At 46.4% G+C, this 18,865-nt stretch overlaps 1 protein-coding gene across 1 annotated transcript in view; it reads right to left on the bottom strand.

Moving 5' to 3' along the window:
* Positions 1 to 18,618, bottom strand: part of TNFAIP8L3 (TNF alpha induced protein 8 like 3) — a 44,866-nt gene extending 26,248 nt beyond the window's left edge. The window contains 5 exon segments of the mRNA XM_032593510.1: positions 8,555 to 8,680; positions 11,885 to 11,921; positions 18,507 to 18,565; positions 18,568 to 18,594; positions 18,597 to 18,618. Of these exon segments, the coding sequence (XP_032449401.1) occupies positions 8,555 to 8,680; positions 11,885 to 11,921; positions 18,507 to 18,565; positions 18,568 to 18,594; positions 18,597 to 18,618 (271 nt within the window).
* Between the last annotated feature and the right edge of the window lie 247 nt (positions 18,619 to 18,865).

The raw sequence follows: 18,865 nt of genomic DNA, 5'->3' as shown, positions 1-18,865 counted from the left end.
GGATGTGTTCACCAGAACAGCCCTTGACAGAAATTCCCTCCCAGGCATGAAATTGGATGCCTGTACCATAAAAATATCAACTGGGAACTTCCATAAAGCTACATGTCACCAAAATGTTTCTTTTCAGGGTTAGAACGGTTTCACAGAAAGCATATTTTACTTTTGAGAGGAGAACCTAGAAGCTAGTGGCTGCTCCTGTGGTTTTTCAATAGTTTAAACCAATATTTGGACCCCACCAAAATCTCTCTCTCTTTTTTTATTTCTGGAGAACTGAGTTATAAAATACTGGTTTCTATTAGGGTGTGTCTAGCACTTTCTGTGCCGCCAAGCCTTCCATTTTTATAGTCTGCACACTAGTAGATTTTCCATGAACAGACTCAAGTTTATTCGCAGGCAATGATGTTTAGAAAACCCAATATGAACATGAAGACTGTTCTAAAGCAGCATCAGAATTTGGACCATGCAACTGCCTAAAAAAAAATTTCTGATGTATAAAAAGGTAATATATTTTTTGGCATGCCTTAATATATGTGAAGGACACAGATACTCATCCTCCTTATATGTTTTCTTGGATTAGGTTGGTACAGGAAACTTGTTTTTTAAATGCTTCTCTATCCTTTATTTCTATACTTGCACAGAATACAGCCCAAACACCCACCTACACAGACATTTTACATAAAGAGTTGGAAGCCAAGTGACCGAAAAAAACAAAATCAAATTATGTATACAGTGTCTTTATAGAGATTTGCATGTGAATTCAAGTGAGAGCCAATGATAACTCTGGAAGAAAAGCAACCAGTTAGAGGATGGTGCTAATGGAAAGTGTGACTATAATTTGGTTTTGTTGACAAAAAAGCAGGTACCATATTCTTAAAAAGAAAAATAATGTAGGAAATAAGGCTTTCTATTTGCACACTCACACACATTCTTGTCCCATCTCTAGAAACTTACATGTTGGATACAACCACCATCATGACACCCAATTTTACTTTCTAAGTATGACAACCCTCTTCCCACGAGTCCTCCAAGGGGATCCCCATTGAGTCAGGCCAGGCTCCTCACAGGTTCCTTTCTTCCCTTCCCTCTCTCCTCCCCCCATCTAAATCCTTCACTCTTTCAAGGCTACCCTCAATGCCCATCTCCTCCATGAAGCCTCCCCATCGGAACTCCAAACCACAATGCTCTGTGCTCCAAACTCTATACCATTTATTGTTGATGCCACCCAGTCATGCAGATTCAGTTATGGATGGCTGCAAATTTCTAGAGGGCAGGGTTACTTCTAATTCCATTTATGTATGCTACCATAGCACCCTGCACCACTCAACATAACACAGATGATCAGTCAATATCTATTGGATTGAGTGGATTGAATAACTGGGTGCAGAGCTATGAGGTCTAGAATGGCTAATTTTGTCTGGCAATCTAAATTGTCCTAATGAGGTCTAGATAAAATTTACAGCTCGGGGCGCCTGGGTGGCTCAGTCGGTTAAGCGTCCGACTTCAGTTCAGATCACGATCTTGCGGTCCGTGAGTTCGAGCCCCGCGTTGGGCTCTGGGCTGATGGCTCAGAGCCTGGAGCCTGCTTCCCATTCTGTGTCTCCCTCTCTCTCTGCCCCTCCCCCATTCATGCTCTGTCTCTGTCTCAAAAATAAATAAACATTAAACAAATTTTTTTAAAAATTTACAGCTCAATGACTATCCCCTGAGCTTTGCTGGTAGACAGGGCTGCCATCCCTAATGAAACATTCTTGAAGAATTTGGGGGACCACCCATGGTGGATGCTGCAACATACTGCCCAGGTTCCTCCTCAAGAATGGAGAACCAAGAACTTCACAAGCTGCTGGGGGCATGGCCTGCAGACAGCCCTCAGTTGATGGGAACAGCTTCACCCCAGGTCACACCCTGTTCCTTGGGATGGCCTGCATCTAATGACTCATCACTGTATAAGGGGATATGAAGTCCTGGCCCCTCACCCCAACTCAGAATGGTTCTGAAGGGCTACTGCAGCTCCAGAGCTGGAGGCTATTGTTGGGCATGCATTGCAGCTCAGTTTCTCACTCTGCCTAGTCCAGTGTTCCTCCCTTGCCCTCTTCTCCCCCAAATAAACTCACTGCATGCTTCCTGGGGAACCAACCTACAACATCATCCATCCATCTGTCTATCCATATACAGGCACACCTCATTTTGTTGCACTTTGCTTAATTCACCTTGCAGATTTTTAAAAATATTTATTTATTTTTGAGAGACAGAGACAGAGAGCAAGTGGGGGAGGGGCAGAGAGAGAGGGAGACACAGAATTCAAAGCAGGCTCCAGGCTCTGAGTTATTAGCACAGAGTCTGACATGGGGCTCGAACCCACAAACTGGGAGATCATTACCTGAGCTGAAGTCGGATGCTCAACTGACTGAGCCACTCAGGCATCCCCTTTGCAATTTTTTTTTTTTTTTTGTTACAAACTGAAGGTCTGTGCCAACCCTGGTGGAGCAAGTCTATCAGTACCACTTTCCCAACAGCATTTACTCACTTCATGTCTCTGTATTACATTTTGGTAATTTTTGAAGTATTTCAAACTTTTCATTTTTTATTACATTTGTTATGGTGATCTGTGATCAGTGATTACAGCTCACTGAAAGCTCAGATGATGGTTAGCATTTTTTTTTATCAATAAAGTATTTTTATTTTTGTTAAAGTTTATTTTGAGAGAGCACATGCACACACATGCACGATGAGTGGGGGAGGGCCAGAGAGAAACAATCCCATGTGGGGCTCAAACTCTTGAACCGTGAGATCATGACCTGAGCCGAAGTCAAGAGCCGAATACTTAACCTACTGAACCACCGAGGCACCCCTACCAAAGTATTTTTGCTACCCTAAATTGATTTTTAAGTTAAGGTATGTACATTTTTTTAAAGATATGATGCAATTGCACACTTCAGAGACTACAATATAGTGTAAACATGACTTTTATATGCATTGGGAAACCTAAAAATTCATTTGACTATTGCAGCATTTGCTTTACTGCCAGGATCTAGAACCGAACCTGCACTATCTCTGAGTTATGCCTCTATCCATCTATTGATGTATGCATGAATTCAGCCAGCCAGCAACCTACCAGTCTGTTTAGGGTCCCTGGGTGGTGCTGGTAGGAAGTGATACAGGTGAAAAAGACCCAATCCTTGCCACTAGGGAGTTAACAATCCAGTACAAGAGATGAGAGATGTACAAGAATAACCATAAAGCAGACAATGGAAAGTGGCTGTTACCAAGACAGAAAGTATAAACAAAAATTTGGCTGGCGTGTTATCCTAGGGCAAGGGGTCAAGAGTCTTCATGTACTGGTGTAGGCTGTGGCCATCACTATAGATGTCCTATCTCCCCACCAGATCTCAAACCCTGGAAGACAGGATGGACCCTGCCATTATCTCTCTGCATCTCCCATACTTCCCAACACAGGGTCCCAGACAGTGCAAGAAATCTTAAAACACAGAAGGAAAACAAAGCACTGGAGGAAAGCTTTGGCAGTTCCACCTTATAGGAAAGGTGTCTGCCTGTCTGGCCTTTCAGTGCAGACTTCCCAGGAGGCTCCTCTAGAGGCTCTTCCACTTATTTTGTCCATAAAATCTCAGGAACATGAAGGCACAAGACAGGGTCCCGACCCTTAAAGCAGTTACAGTCCAGGGTGTAGATGAGGCAGAGGCTCCTGAAAAGGTCCACAAACAGGAACAAGATGTGGGACTATGACTAACAGGCAAGTGATACCTCATCCTCAGGTGGTCCCTGTGCCAGGTCAGCCAGCCCATCAATGGTCAATCTGTCAGTCAACAAAGGTTACTCAACAGTCTCCTTGAGGAACCTAACACTGAGAATCAGCAAACTCCAGAACCTCAAGATCCCCTGAAACCAAGCATGATTTACTGTCTGCAGGGGAAAAGTGCCTTTAAGGAAAGCACCACTGCTATGTGCCTGATGGAAGGACAGGGGCTTGGAAGCCTGGGCTGGGGAGTCCATCTCCAGGATTTCCCTGCCTCACCCAGGTTGACACGCTAGTCTCCTTTCACTCTCCCTCTCCTTTCACTGCTTTTGTACAATCTGTCAGCAGTGTCTGTTGTTTGTTTCTCTGATGTGGCACTGGCCTCCTTCCTCTTCTGCCTTGCCTTAGAGCCACAACCTCCTCCAATACTGTGGCCACCCCTGCTAGCTGAGGCTTCAAGCCTAGGCAGTCCTTATACTTCAGGTCTATCAAATGTGGCTCCCGAAAACCCAACTTTCAGTCAGTCATATCTCTGCACAACAATCAGCTCAATGGCGGCTCCTCTGGCACCATCAGGACCAAGTTATTAAGACCCTCTTCCATGAGGCCCTCCCCTCACTCATATAACTTTATTTCCCAGTACTCCCTAGTATATGCCCTTCACTCCAGTTACCTCCCTGTTTGTGCCTTTGCTCAAGTGGTGTGTGACTTCTGGAATGTCTTTTCTCCTTTTGGCCACCTATTGAAGCCTACCCACTCCTTGCCACTTTATTCACAAAGACCAAGCTTAGGACCTAGGCAATGAGAAGGATGGCAAATACAAAGTTGGGGGCCTGTTTTCCCATTTCTTTTACCGTCTTGATGCTCTCCTACCACATCCTGACTCCACTGCATGGACATGTTTTTTGTAGCACCTACCCAGCTGCGAAGAATCCCCATAAGCTTGATTGCCCTGGACCATCTAGCTGCAGGTAGAAGGAGCTGGTCTGTCCTCAGCTGGGTAGACTATCTTGGTCTTACAAGCCAGAAAGGGAAAAAGCTGACACCACTAATGTTTACTCACTTGTTGCTTCTTAGGAAAGACTCTTAATCACTGCTGAGTTAATATACCAAGTGCTAGAATTTCTGAGAGATGGATGGTGGGTTTGCCAAACCACAGACTGCCAAGTTGGGTCTCTGGAATGAATCCAGTGTTCCATAAACGCTGCCTCTTTCCCAATCATAGAAAGAACCCAAAATCAAAGAAAAGTGGGGTAGAGTTTCAGGCATAGAAGTATCATCCTGTGCTTCCTGAAAAACAGAAAATGCAGTTGGAGACAAATCTCATCTCCCCCCTTCACCCTCTTATGTAGGGCACTGCACTGCTCGATGAGAAATCTGCACAGCAGGCCCCGGGAGAGCTTTAGACAAGTCTCTGGAAAGGGGTGCAGTGAAGAGTAGGTGGTCCTCAGAGATTTTCTCACTCTTCTGCCAATTTGTATCTTGGAAGGTGACTTTCCAAAAATGGAAAGGAGAATGGCAAGGACCTCCTGTGCCTCTTGCTACCCTGAAGGAAAAAGGTTCACTGGTTGGAAGGGTTATCTCTTCTTCTATTTGAAGTGGCATGAAAGTGGCTAATCTCCACATTAGCCAGTGGATTGGGTAAAGCATTCTCTGCTTCGTACAACTTTACGTAGAGCTGGAGGAAAAGGGGTGTGAAAGTAGTATTTTGAATGTCCCCATCTTCATTCCTTGAGCTGGAAGATGAAGAGGATAAGAAGAGGTAAATCAAAGATAACCTCCCCCCGAAACCAATAAGCACGCACGCGCGCGCGCACACACACACACGAGAGAGAATGAGAGAGTGAAAAGGAGAAAATTCAAAACAAATCTGCTCAATTATATTAATGTAATAATAATGCCAACAATTGTTTTACACATGCCTACTGATTTACATTTTACAAAGCACCAAGGTACATTATTTAGCAGTATTCTTACAACAAATAATCCAATCAAATGATAATCAAAATAGTGGCTACCATTTACTGAATGATTACCAGGAACACTTTTCATGTGGTATTTTTAAAAATTTATTTATTTATTTTGAGAGAGTGTGTGTGCGCAGAGCCCTACATGAGGATCTATCTCACACACCAAACCATGAGATCATGACCTGAGCCAAAATCAATAGTCGGACGCTTAAGTGACTGAGCCACCCAGGTGCCCCTTCATGTGATATTTTATTTAATCCTCCTTGTGGTACTAAATGTCATCCCCATTTTGCAGAGGGGGAAACAGGCTTGGAGAGGTTAAATAGCTTGCCCAAATGTAGAGAAGGGAATCTAGGTCTTTCTCATCCCAGAGTCCAGGCTCTTGACTTTAATAAGGTACCTCTCACAGGGATTTTTCACAAGTTCGAGAAGGGAAGGCCACTGAGGAGGAAACAGCCCTTATCATCTCAACACAAGGAGACACACACATGAATACTCCAAGAAGTCCCACTTCCTCTGCTGTCCTCTGTTACAAACTCATCCAGCTTGCAGAGATACAGGTCCACAGATGAACGCCTCATTCCTTGTAGAGACAAAGGTCAACCCCTGTGGATAACATACCTGTCATTTAACCTGTATCTGAAGCTGCAGCAAGGGTTTCCATTTGACAGGATGCAGCGACAGCAAGGCAATGAATTAGCATCTAGTTTTGAAGCTTGTTCACGAAGAATACTTTAAGACTGAGAATAATGAGATGGAATGCCATTTAGCAGAATGGCTTGTGATATTCAAATAAATGTTCAACTTGGGAGATTCAAGCACACACAAAAAAAGAAAAAGTGACTGTAGAAAACAGCAAGGTGCAAATGAATGGTGACAGCTCAGAGTTGGCTGTCCTCTTATTCATGGGACCCATCTGACCTCCATGGTAGGGTTTGCTGTTAGCAGTGCAGAGACCTGACACAATGGATACATCTGGGATACTCTGTGCTGGGTAGGCTTGGGGAAGAAGCAACAGGACCCTTAAGAATTTCTTTCCTCCCCTTACACTCAAGCACCAACTCTTCTGGAGTGTCTCCTCCCTCCTCTTCTCCCTCTTCTTTCTCTAAGCTTCTTTCTCCTTCCCTTCAACATCAACGTGCACAAGAGATCTGAGGGTGGGGTGGGGAGAGCATGTTAATTCCTGGGATTTTGAGACAGTAAAGTGTCAAGGTCAGCACCCCCTACCCCTCAGCTTTCCAGATATACTTAGATACATACAAACACACTGAAACTTTAAAATGATGTAAGGAGATCCACAAGCCCCCCATGTGAAACAAAATCTTGGTGCTTCATTGCCACAGAAGCATAGAGGCAGCAGAAGGTTCATGTTTATTGGTTATATCCACATAGGCCTACACAAAGGAGGTGGCCCTTGCACGAACACACACGCGCGCACGCACGCACACACACACACACACACACACACACACACACACACAGGAATCCTCATACACAGGCATCTTGGTAACGCGGCCTTTCCTCTTTGCCTGCCTCATCTCTTCCCCACCCAAAGGTGTTGACCACAGCTGCCTTGTGAAAGGCTGAGGGGTACCACGCAGTGGGAAGGGAATCACTCTGCCCTTGGCTACTCCCTGCTATGAGGCGTGGGCAAGGCACTTAGCCTCTCTGGACTTCTGTAAAATGGAGATAATAACCACCTGGCTAGATGCTGTGAGGATGAAGGGGAATAATATATGTAGGGCCTTTGGCACAGCGCCTGGCCCTGTGCTGCCTGGTTCCTGAGCCTGCCTTTCCTACACCCACGCCTGGACTCATAGTGCCTCCTGGCACTTGGTCCCCACTCTCAGGATGCTGGTCTGATACAGGGAAGAGTGGGGACTAGTCTAGGACTTCGGGTGTGTAACAGGAGAGTCTCAGCTCACAGGTCGGCCGGTCAGGGTGGCTTTCAGGGCTCCATGGGTGCCGAGAGCCACGGACAGGTGGGGAGGGTGATCAGGTCTCCGGTGCGCGGACCCGTGGGCGGCGGGGCGGAGCCGGCGGTGGAGGTGGGCAGAGCCCAGCGGTAAGTCGACCCAAGGCTGTGGGTGGCTTCCTCCTGTTGCTCAGTATCAGGGAGAGGCGGGGGAGGACATTCATTTTTTCCAAAGTAAGCATCCACCCATTGCTTCGATAACTATCGATTGTGAAAAGCCGGCGGCGCCTCTTAATGGCGAAGCCCTGCTCCCGCGCGCCCCCGCGGCTGTGTTCCCAGACCCCCTCCGCCGGAACCCCCTCTGCCGGTGCGGGACAGCGATGGGCAAACCCTTCTGCACCGCTAGTGCAGGCTCGGGAACTGCAGCCACTAGCTGTGGTCTGACTCCTGCCAGTCCACCCGCGGGTCCTTTCCTTTCCGGAGTCCCCTGTCACGCCCTCGGACCGTGTCACCTGTTCCGCAGCGTCCCTGGCGCCCCGGGTTCGAGGACTGGGTGGGCGCTCGGAAAGTTCTTTCAAAGGGCAGATGTGTTGCGACCCTCGCTGCAGCAAACTACGGGACGCAGATTTCCCGAACCTTTCCCCACCCCCACGCAGCCCGGGCGACCCGAGCCCGCAGCGGGACGCAGCTGCGCGGAGAGCCACCCGCAGAAGCACCTCTTCTTCCTCCCGCGCGCCCAAGTGCAGTGAGGGAGAAAGCCTCACAGCAAACTCATAGCGCGGAGCAATCCCCAGTCCTGGCCTGGAAGAGATCGGCCTCCCGTCCGGCAGCTCGGTGACATACTCGCGATTTCCTGCCCCGGCCTCCCCTCCTCCCGGTCCCGGCCCTCCGGGCTGGGCTGCCGCGTCCCCTCGGTACCTGCGGCGGTCACGGGCTCGCCCTCGCTCTGCTCGCCGGAATCCGAATCCATGCTGCGAGCTGCCTGCCGGGCGTCCGCAGCCGCCCGCCCTCCCGTCTGCGGGACGCTCGGGGTCCGCGTCCGGGCTCCGGCTGCCGCGGCGCACTCGGTGCGGGCAGCCGGGCGGCTGCAGCCCTGGCGGCGCTGGCTGGGCAATGCGCGGCGGCCACGGCCGGGGGTCGACTCCCCAGAGGCGAGCGCCGCCCGCGTCCCGTTCCCCGCGGCCGCCGGCCGGTGCCTGCGCGCGAAGCAAGCGCGGGGCGGAGGGTGGGAGCGCGCGGGGAAGAGAGCGGGAGGGGGAGGGGAGGCGCGAGCAGGGAGGAACGGGAGCGTCCGGCCCCGCGGGTTCCAGACCGGGTTTAAATACCCCGGGGGCGGCGCCGCTCCTCCTACCCGCGCCCCGCGCCCTGGACCTAAGGAGCGCGGCGAGGTCGTGCAGGTCGGCGAGGCCGAGCGGTCTCTTGCTGGGGGCCAACTTGGGACGATTTTGAGGCGAGAAAGCGCCTCTACCGAGTAAGGAGAAGGAGAGGTTCCGTGTGGGAGTCCTGGGGTTGCCCGGGTTCGAGTCCACCAGCCCGGAGACCTTAGAAGAGAGACTCAACCTCTCTGAGCTGTTTCCTCACTTGGCAAATGGGGAAATGACAGTTGCTTTTTGTCGGGAATGTTGTGGGGGCGTAAATAAGATCATGCACGTGAGGAGCCGAGAACGGGGCCTGGCGCTTGGCGAGGAAGCGAACAGCACCGGGCAGGTACGCTGGCTCCGGCGGCGCGTCTCCCCCGCGTGGGCGGGGCGGGCGGGGCGGTCGCGGCGCGAGGCCGGCGCTGGGAGCCGCGCGCGTGGACACGCCCTGCCGGCTCCGGTCCGCCGCTTCGCGCCTCCGACTCGTGCCAAGACCGGGTTTGAAACCTTGTCTTTCTCCTTAACACGGAGTGCTCCACATCCTCAATATCCCCTGCCCTTTCACTTTCTAAAGAGGTATTTGCGCATTTACTTCGTCATTAAGAGAGGAAACTACCATACTAGGGAAAACGCCCAGAGCAGGAGCAGTAAGGCCTCAGGAGATCCTTGGTTGTTAATTCTCAACCATCCGTGCAGTCTTAGTGTCTCCCTGAATTATCGGCTCCAACACTTATGTAACCTCAGGCCAGCTTCCCTGTATATTAAGTTCCACAGAGAATGAAAACTAACTTTATTGACCTGAGCAAAATGAGATGAGGAAGAGAAAGTCTACTAAAGCCATTTAATTGTTTCCTATGTGCGTTTGTTTAATCTGCACAGTGACCCAGTGGAGAGTTGAACTATCTGCAAATGCTTTTTTGGAGATTCAAATATAGTCGAAAGTTGGCCATTTCGTAGAATTCGACCTATATTATTATCCTCATTTTATAGATATGGAAACTGAATTTCAGGGAGAGTAGATAACTTTCTTGTGGTCTCAGGTCCAGTAAGCGGGTGGGCTGGGACTTGAAATCAGGCTTATCTGATGTCCAGATGGGCTCCTAACTGGTAGGGTATAGGGTCACAGGTGAGTTTGGCCTGTTGGCTACCTGAGGGCTTCCTCCTTTAGTGAAGGTATGGGCTTCACAGAGTACAAATAACAGTTCTTCTACTTTGTGTCCTCAGAAAACATTTTCTAGACGGCCAAACTCAGGACTTTAGTTGACAAAAGTTGGATGGGTTTCCATAGAACAGTCAAAAGAGTCTCATACTAGATGTGTGATCTTGGGCAAATGGCTTAACCTTCAGTTTTCTCATGTGCTGGCATCTCCTTCATAGGGTGGTTGTAAGGGAGTAAATGAAATAATGTGTGTGGAGGCTATTACTCAATGCCTGGCACACAGCTAATGTTTGGTAAATGGAAAGTACATTACTTCTTAGATTAATGGATCCCATTTAGAAAAAACAATATTTTAAAATCACATTTTGAAGTGAAAAGAAAAAAGTACCAGCAACATTTGGATAAAAGTTGATATTCAAAAATAAATAGCTGGGATCATTTAAAAAGTTTGCTATCATAGCTTTGCATTCTTAAGGAAAAACAATGATGGTAGCATCAGAGAACAGAGCATATTGGATTGGAAAGACCTCCAGCTTCCTCTGAAAGCCAAACCTTGATCCAACAATAGGAAATGTGAAACTTTCTTCCCTTAGACCTTCTTTCCTGGCATTTGGTAGAGGATTTTTTGGTTTTTGTTTGTTTGTTTTAGTGGGCAGGTGGTCTGGGTTGAAGGGTGAGATAGACAGAATCCCACTCAGGTAATAAAGGAAATAGGGAAGCTCACTACTGGAACTTGATTAACAGTAAACCAAGTATGGGGAGCACACATTTATGACACATAGAGGCCCATCAGCCATTGGATCTTTACTGAATAATAAGTACATTTCTACTCAGAGGTAAATTGCTGGGGGTGGGGGATGCTGGTCAAAGTGCTTTTGGAAAGTCTATGATGTGAGTCTTCAGAAAAACAACACCTATTCATTTATCTGTTCCTATGTTCAGTCATAGTATATTTCTGCAAAAAAAAAAAAAACCAAAAAAACTGCAGACATAGAATGAAAAATTGAAAGTGGAATTAAACAATGGAGAAGAGAGATCCAAACTAAATAAGGTCTCCATTCCAATTTCCTATGATATACAGGCTGTTGTCATGGGATAGCAAGACAAAGGGAAATGACTGCTGGCATGCATATGTGTTTAATGAGGAACATTAGTGGAACATACCTTATCTGTCCTCCCAGTGTGGAAAAATCTGTATAAGAGAAGGAAGTCCTTAAAATAGCATCTCATGGCCATCACCCCCACAAAAACAGTGAAATCTGAGGTGCTGAATCTCCTTTACAAACCAATCCTAGTATATTTCTTTAAAAAAAAAAAAAAAGAAGGAAAGAAAAAGCTCTTAGAAAAGAGGAAAGGATTTCCGTAGTTCCTCTGTGTATTTTTAGACGAATGGCATCACTTTGCAGACTTGAATCTAGAGTCTGAGGGTTATAAACCACTTTCCTCAGTGTTTCCACTACATCTTTGCAGTCTGGCTGCTTTTCAGACACACAAGTTTCTAACTCTTAGTGGTCATTCCTTAGCTTCAGCTAACGAAGTCTTTTGGCTTTTTAAGGAACTTGCCTGTCTGGTGGGAAAAGCCTATCTACTTGTAAGGTGTCAAGAAACAGATAATAAAATAGATCCATTTCTGCTAACACAATAATACTCTTTAATCTAAGCCAGTGCTGTGACTCATCTGCCTGTCTCCTTTTGTGGGATGGAAAGGGAGCTGTCTGTAAACCTTCGGGCAAGCAGCCTGGAGAGGGGAGGAGGTTCCTCTCACACGCTAGGGCTGCTGTTCTGCTTCAAAACCCTACAGAGCTCTGGAACTGCCTTTTTTCCTAGGCTGAAGCAGCCCTTGGTATTGCAGGATGAGAGGTTGGCCAGGACAGCCCCATTTTAAATAACTTGTCTCAAAGTGGATGCTGGCACCAAGGAAGCTTCTGCCCAGAGTGAGGGGGCCTTCATGGCTCTCTCGGCAAGCTGTACAGTGAGGTCTGAACTGGCTTTATATCCATCTGGTAGAATGAGGTGCCAGAAGACAGCCTTGAAGGAAGGGGCTTTTCCTTTTTTTTTTTTTTTTTTGGCTAGCAAAAATAAAGTTTTATTGTTCTGCATTCTTTATTTCAAAAGTATCACTGTAGAAAAATTAAAAATTAAAAAAATATTTCTACCAGTTGCATAACTGTTAACACATCTTTTGAGTAATTTCTCTCCTTGTGTATGGCATTCTTTTTTAACTTGCTTTTTCCTTTTAATAATATGTTGTGAACATCATTCCATCTACTTTTTGAAAACATGATTTGCACAGTATTCTGTTGTATGGGTGTATCATAATGTAGTGAAATAGTGCTCTAGGATTGGGCATTTAAGTTGTTTCCAAATTTCTGCTATAATTGACAGCTCAGTAAACATCTTCATGTTTAAATCTTTGCATACATCTTTAATCAATGTCTAAACCTTCAGCAGCCTCATTTGTTCTTCTTGGGAGAGAAACAAGACAGAAAATTGTAGCTAACAAAATAATTGCTGTATGTATCTCAAGACTTTATGATTATCAAGAATTTTTGTGGGCATGATCCCCTCTCAGCACCCTGGGTGAGTTATTTGAGTTCATTCTTGTATTTATCAAGCATTGATTGAGCCCAGAGGGGATCCCTATCGGTTGAGGACAGGAGTGGAGATTTCCCTTTCACGTTGTCTTTGTGGGCAATGTGTCCTCTGCACAGCTCTATCCAAGTCTGGACACCTCGTGGGAGGCAGACTGTTGGGCATCAGGCCGTTCTATGTTCTTAGCTTTTGCCCTCATGAGCTGCCTACAGGATAGCTTCTGGAGCAGCTAATGCAGTTATAGTGACTCTAAAGCACTGTTTCAGAGGAAGAAGGTAATTGAGAAAGAGGGGAAGAGGAAGAGAAAGAAGGAAGAAAGCTCTATGGGCCCAATCTCTGTTGTGCTCTGGCCCAGCTTTCTATGGGCTTATTTGCAAGTCTTTTAAACAGCAAGACCAGGATCATAGGGGTCAGCCCTTCTGGGACTCTCCCTGATCACATATGGTGTCTGGTCCCACTTGTGGCATTCACAGTGGGGGCTGCAGGATGTGACTGTGCTCTACTGGAGCTGTTCTTACAAGGATCCACAGGTCTCCTATGTGGGCACCCTAAGTGACCACTTCACTTGTGCCCAGTGCCTTCCCATCATCATGTAGCATGGAAAGGGTCAAAATTGTTCCCACTGAGGGGAAGACAGTTAAGACCCACACGACTTAAGCAGTGACAGAGTCCTTACAGTTTTCAGGAAGATAGAAGAGTACTCAGAGACTGCAAAGGGGCAGTATTGCCCAGTTTTCAAAAGGAAAAAGGAATAGGTTCCAGGAATAACAGATTGGTGACATTTTTGGTGCCCTCTAGCAAAAGTCTGGAACAAACAGGGTTATACACAGTTAAGAAAATGATGATCACCAGTAGCCAACATGGGTACATTATCCGTCTCATCAAAATAACCTTGTTAACTTTCTTTAAACAGGGTCACTAGATGTCTAGTGACATCAAGATAATTTTATTCAACTTCAAAGTAGCAAATATTAGTTGAGTACCCTTTTTGTGCTTCAGGTGCAAAGTGAAGGGAACTGGCTGCCACACATACCATATATTGTTATTTAAGTAAAGACTTTGATGAAATCTTGCATAATTCCCTTGTTGTTAGGTGGATCTAGAGCTGGTTGAATGATCCTACCCAGTGAGTCTTGATTCATGATCCTGAGTTAATTTGGACAGAAGTCTCCAGTGTAAATGACACAGTGCTCTGTCCTTGGCTCTGGTCTATTTTACTTTGTTATTTTATTTTATTTTTTATTTTTTTATTTTTTAAATGTTTATTTTGAGAGAGAGAGAGAGAGAGAGAGAGAGAGAGAGAGAGAGAGAGAGAGAGAGAGAGAGAGAGAGAGAGATTATGAGCAGGGGAGGAGCAGAGAGAGAGAGGGAGAGAGAGAATCCCAAGCAGGTTCTGCACTGTCAGTGCAGAGCCCGACACAGGGCTTGAACTCACAAACCACGAGATCAGGACCTGAGCTGAAATCAAGAGATGCTTAACTGACTGAGCCACCCAGGTATCCCTACTTTTTTCTTTTTTTAAATCAGCGATTTAGAAGATGAATTAGGTTCTGCTTATCAAATATGTACCCTTCTAGGACAAGTCAGTGAAGACATGGAATCACATGGAAAAGTTAAGTGGGTCTTGGTGGTCCATGCACTCAATGTGAGTCAACAGTGGGATAACAGCTATGTTGCTAAAACAAGGGTGGGCATAATCCTGTGTTTGAGCTGATGTTATGGATACCTGGGGTCTTATGAGCATTTGGTACCACATTTTCAGGAGGCATACCAGGGAGCTCCCAGAGAAGGAGAATTAGGACAATGATAGAATGGTTTCCAAACCATTCTTTGTGAGGAAGTTTGAATATCATTCCAGGGAAGAAAGAAAACAGGGATGGGTGTCCTCAAATGTGGAAGAAACCTGGACTCTAGGCTGATGCAGGATCAATAGATGGATGTTATAAGAAAGTAGAATTTGGATTTTGTGCCAGTCCTGGCCTGCCTATTCTCAGATCCATTCCTTGCCATTTCCCTGCTCTGTATGGAAGAAGTGCTGATCCCTGCAGTCTGTGTGTGCCAGGGATATTCTCTCCAATTGTCTATCCCTCAGATATTGGCACCTCCTCCATGACTGCATCTCCTCCGTGGCTCTTCCAGCTCCTGCCAGACGGACTCACTGTGGTTCCAGCTTCCATCAGGTGACCACAGCCTCTGGGCTCCAAACGGCACCTCCTCCCCTTTGTCCCTCTAGCCCATGGCAGTGGCTTCCTGCTGTTGCTAATATCTAGCTTGCTTCACTGTCCTCTGTTTGGCTTCTCAGCTCTTCAGTCACCTCTGTGGCCAATTCCCAGCATTACTCCTGGAAACATAAAATAGTTTCCATTTTCCTAGTTTGGCCTTATGAGTATAGACACACAGAAAGCAGAAAGACTATTCTAATGATTACAGGTGGATGACCACATTGTGGGAACCTGGAGTCCATGATCTTTAGGGTTCCTTTAGAAGTTGGCGCACAGAGGGGAAATGACATGCTCAGATCCCAGAAGGGTCAGAGTTGGGACTGGAACTCGAGGCTCCTGACCCCTAGACTAGCACTCTTTTTTTGATGTTAGCTCTCGCCTCCTCTGCCAATATCTTTATTAACCATCCACCCATAGTTTCTGTTAATCACTCTTCTGATCTATGGGAGGGAAAATTGAGTCTCCTAAAGTCTTTTTTTTTCCTTTTAATTCGCTTGTAATTATGGGACAACCCAGTTCAATAATGCTTACTCGCTAATTATTTTACAGAACAAATACTGCTTGCCAAGTGTTGAGTGGAACCTTTTTTTCCCCTCCATTCGAAGCATTTTTACTTAGAAAAGCTAAATACATGTTCCAATATAAGAGGTTCCATTTATGCAAGTTTGTGATTTCGAGGGCTATAGAAGAGGAAGGGGATGTTAAAGGTCATAAATCCCATTACTTTAGATATAAAGAGACATGTCCAGGAAGATGGAGTGACTTGCCCAAAGTTAGCGGCAGAAGTGGGACTAGAACCCAGGTCTCCGGCCCTAGTTCAGGGCACTCATCATAGTACTATGCTCCTTTATGGGCTGTTTACTATTCCTTACTACATCTGGTTTTCAGTCTGCTTCTAACTTCTGCAAATCTCTCTCCTCAATACTGATATTTCCCCTCTTATCATCTCTTGCACACTAGTGTTCTAGTAGCCCATATCCACCTGGAATGGAATTATTAAAAGCAGGACGTGACCAACCCCTCTTTAATTTCTTCATCTCATCAATGACTTTTTCCCCTTTCCCTTCCCTTTCTTTCCCTCCCTTCCCTTCCCTCCCACTTCCCTTCCCTCCCTTCTTCCTCTCTACTTTGTCCCCTCCCCTTCTTCCCCTCCTATTCCGCTTCTTCTCGCCCCCTCTTCCCCTTCTTCCCTCCTTCTTCCCCCTCCCATCCATCTCTTCCCCTTCCTCCTCCCTCCCCTCTGTTCCCTTCCTCCCTCCCCTCCCCTCTCCTCTTCTGGATTTTTAAATTTTCCAGTTCTCTTTCCTCTCTAGCCAACATTTTCTTTCCCACCAAGTCTTCTCTTAGCATTGTTCTTTAATTGACTCCTCCCTTCTGTGTTCAAAGCCCATCTGCCTGGTTGAAGTCATCAACACTTTTAAGGGAGAAATCTTTCAAGCACTGGATCTGATTCCTGGTTGCCATAAACCTTTGATCATTCTCTGAGGAAAGCCATAAATTAATGTCATCCCTTGGAAGGACCCCTGGGCCTACCTCTATTACTTCCCTGGCCTCTTGCCTGTGGATGTGATCATCTTAACATCTCAGACAGTATGGCATAGGTGGGAAATCCTCCCATAGCCAAAAATATCAAATTTATTTTAGTTCAAACCATTACCATATATCATCCCATGGTAGTTTTCAGTGTTTCAACAACTTTCTTTTTTGGCTGTCAGTTTTAGCTGGATTTTAGATCTTTCCAAATTTGTATTATCTAGACATTAACAAGCGGTTAGCTTTATTGAAGCTCTTTCAGGATAACATCATTACAATATTTGAGTCACAGTGACCTTGTTCAAAAGCACTAATCCTCCCCCCAAACAGACACATTGATACCATATTTCCAGTTGGCTTAATGGTATTCCAAATTCTGTGTTACTTTTTTCCAGTGTGGATTGTCAAGTCAGATCATTGTCAAGAATCCAGGAACTCAGTTCACCCTTCACATTCGTATAATTCATACTTTCATTTCTTTTGATGAAGTTGATGAGTCCAAGGATCAAGTATTAGGTTTCTGTCCCGGGAAACAAGTGAAGGGGATACCTATCACCTTCCGTAGTGCAGGACATTGCTGCAAGAGTTAATAGGAATGGGGAGTGGCACACAGGGGCGAGGTCAGCTCTGGACGCTGGATCCTAGCCCCATCATTCTCTCCCTTCCCAGATACAGAGTGGAGGGTGGGGTCAGTGCAACGTGGACTCTCAGTTCCAAATAATCACATCTTTCCAAAGTCTCCATCAGCACCCAAGGTGCCAACAGCTCCCAGTTCCTCAGGCTCAGAGTCTTCAAATTAGTTCTCTGATTTTTGTTTTTCTTTCACTTTGGCACCCATAGTCCTATCAAATTCTAATGCTATTTCTCCATAGGTCTCTCTCTCCTTTTTTAAAAGCTTATTTATTTATTTTGAGAGAGAGCGCGCACGCATGAGCAAGAGGGACAGAGAGAGAGAGAGAGAGAGGGAAAGAGAATTATAAGCAGGCTCTGTGCTGTAAGTTTTTTAAAAAAAATTCAGTATTTATTTATTTTTGAGAGAGAGAGAGACAGAGCATGAGCGGGGGAGGGGCAGAGAGAGGGAGACACATATTCCGAAGCAGGCTCCAGGCTCTGAGCCATCAGCACAGAGCCCGACACAGGGCTCAAACCCACGAACTGTGAGATCATGACCTGAGCTGAAATCAAGAGTCCCGTGCTTAACCATCTGAGCCACCCAGGTGCCCCTCTCCACAGGTCTCTTGATTTTATCTTTTCCTTTCCAAATCTGCAGTTTCCCTCCTCCCAGCTCTTCACCTGTGTCTTTGGTTGCTGCAACAACATTTTCCCCGGCCTTGCCCAAATCCCACTACACCCAAGCCAGAGCTCAAGCTCTGTCTTTTTCATCTGAGAGCTGTGTCTTTACTATCTTACTCTGCTCGCCATGCACAGAAGAGCCTTGAATACATGTCAAAACAAAGAACTAGCCAGAGACTACGCAGTGATGGGTTTGTTCCATGCCCCCCCCATTTCAGCCTCTCTCTGCTTCTTTCTTGTCCCACACTTAATTTCTCTGGCTCTGTTTGCTGCAGCCCTATCCCTGTCATGTGGGTTCCTTGCTCCTCTTCTCCCCAGCATAAAGCCTGTCTCCTTCCTGTCAGCCAGGGTGCTTTGCTGTGATGGCTGGAAGTTTTGACTCTCTGGCTTGGCCTGGGTTCCTTCTCCCTGGAATTATCCTCACAGGAACTTGAGGCCAGCATGCCCTGGTTTTCTTGGAACCCACTTCTTCTTCTTGGCTTTTCCCCTGGACCACTAACTGTTGGGTAATTTCTGCCGTGGTGGAGTGAAGACACCTGGATTTTTGTCCTGGCTGTTCATGACCTTGATATGTGACTTTAAATAAGGGATGTTTATCCCAGCCCTCTTCACAGGCCAGTTCTGAGGACCTTCAGCTTGCCATCTCACGTGTCTTGAACATGCCCCTCACTTTCCTGTCATGCCTGTGCCTGTCCTGACCAAGTCCCTTCCACTGCCAAGTTGAGGGAGGGGGTGAGTCTTGTTTGTAACCTGGCGTCCAGTGTACCCTGGACCCTGCATGTCCAGTGACCCACAGTTTCTCCTTGGCTTTGCCCCACAGTTCATGTATACTTGAACCCATGTGCTTGGTTCTACCTCAGTTTCCCCACCTGCAGTTATGTGTCCTTCTTCAGACTGTAGCCCCACCCTGGACACTAACTCTTTTGGAGGTCTGGCTGTATCCTATCATTTGAGGTAATACAAACAAGTCCGTTTTCCTCTCCAGAGAGTTTGCCTAATACTGCAATTTGTGGACTCTTACTTTACTTCAAAAATTAGTTTGATTGGATATTTTTGAGTGGTTTAAAAAATT

This window comes from Lynx canadensis, chromosome B3 (genome assembly GCF_007474595.2).
Source record: "Lynx canadensis isolate LIC74 chromosome B3, mLynCan4.pri.v2, whole genome shotgun sequence".
NCBI lineage: Eukaryota > Metazoa > Chordata > Mammalia > Carnivora > Felidae > Lynx > Lynx canadensis.
This window is presented reverse-complemented; position numbering and strand designations above follow the sequence as displayed.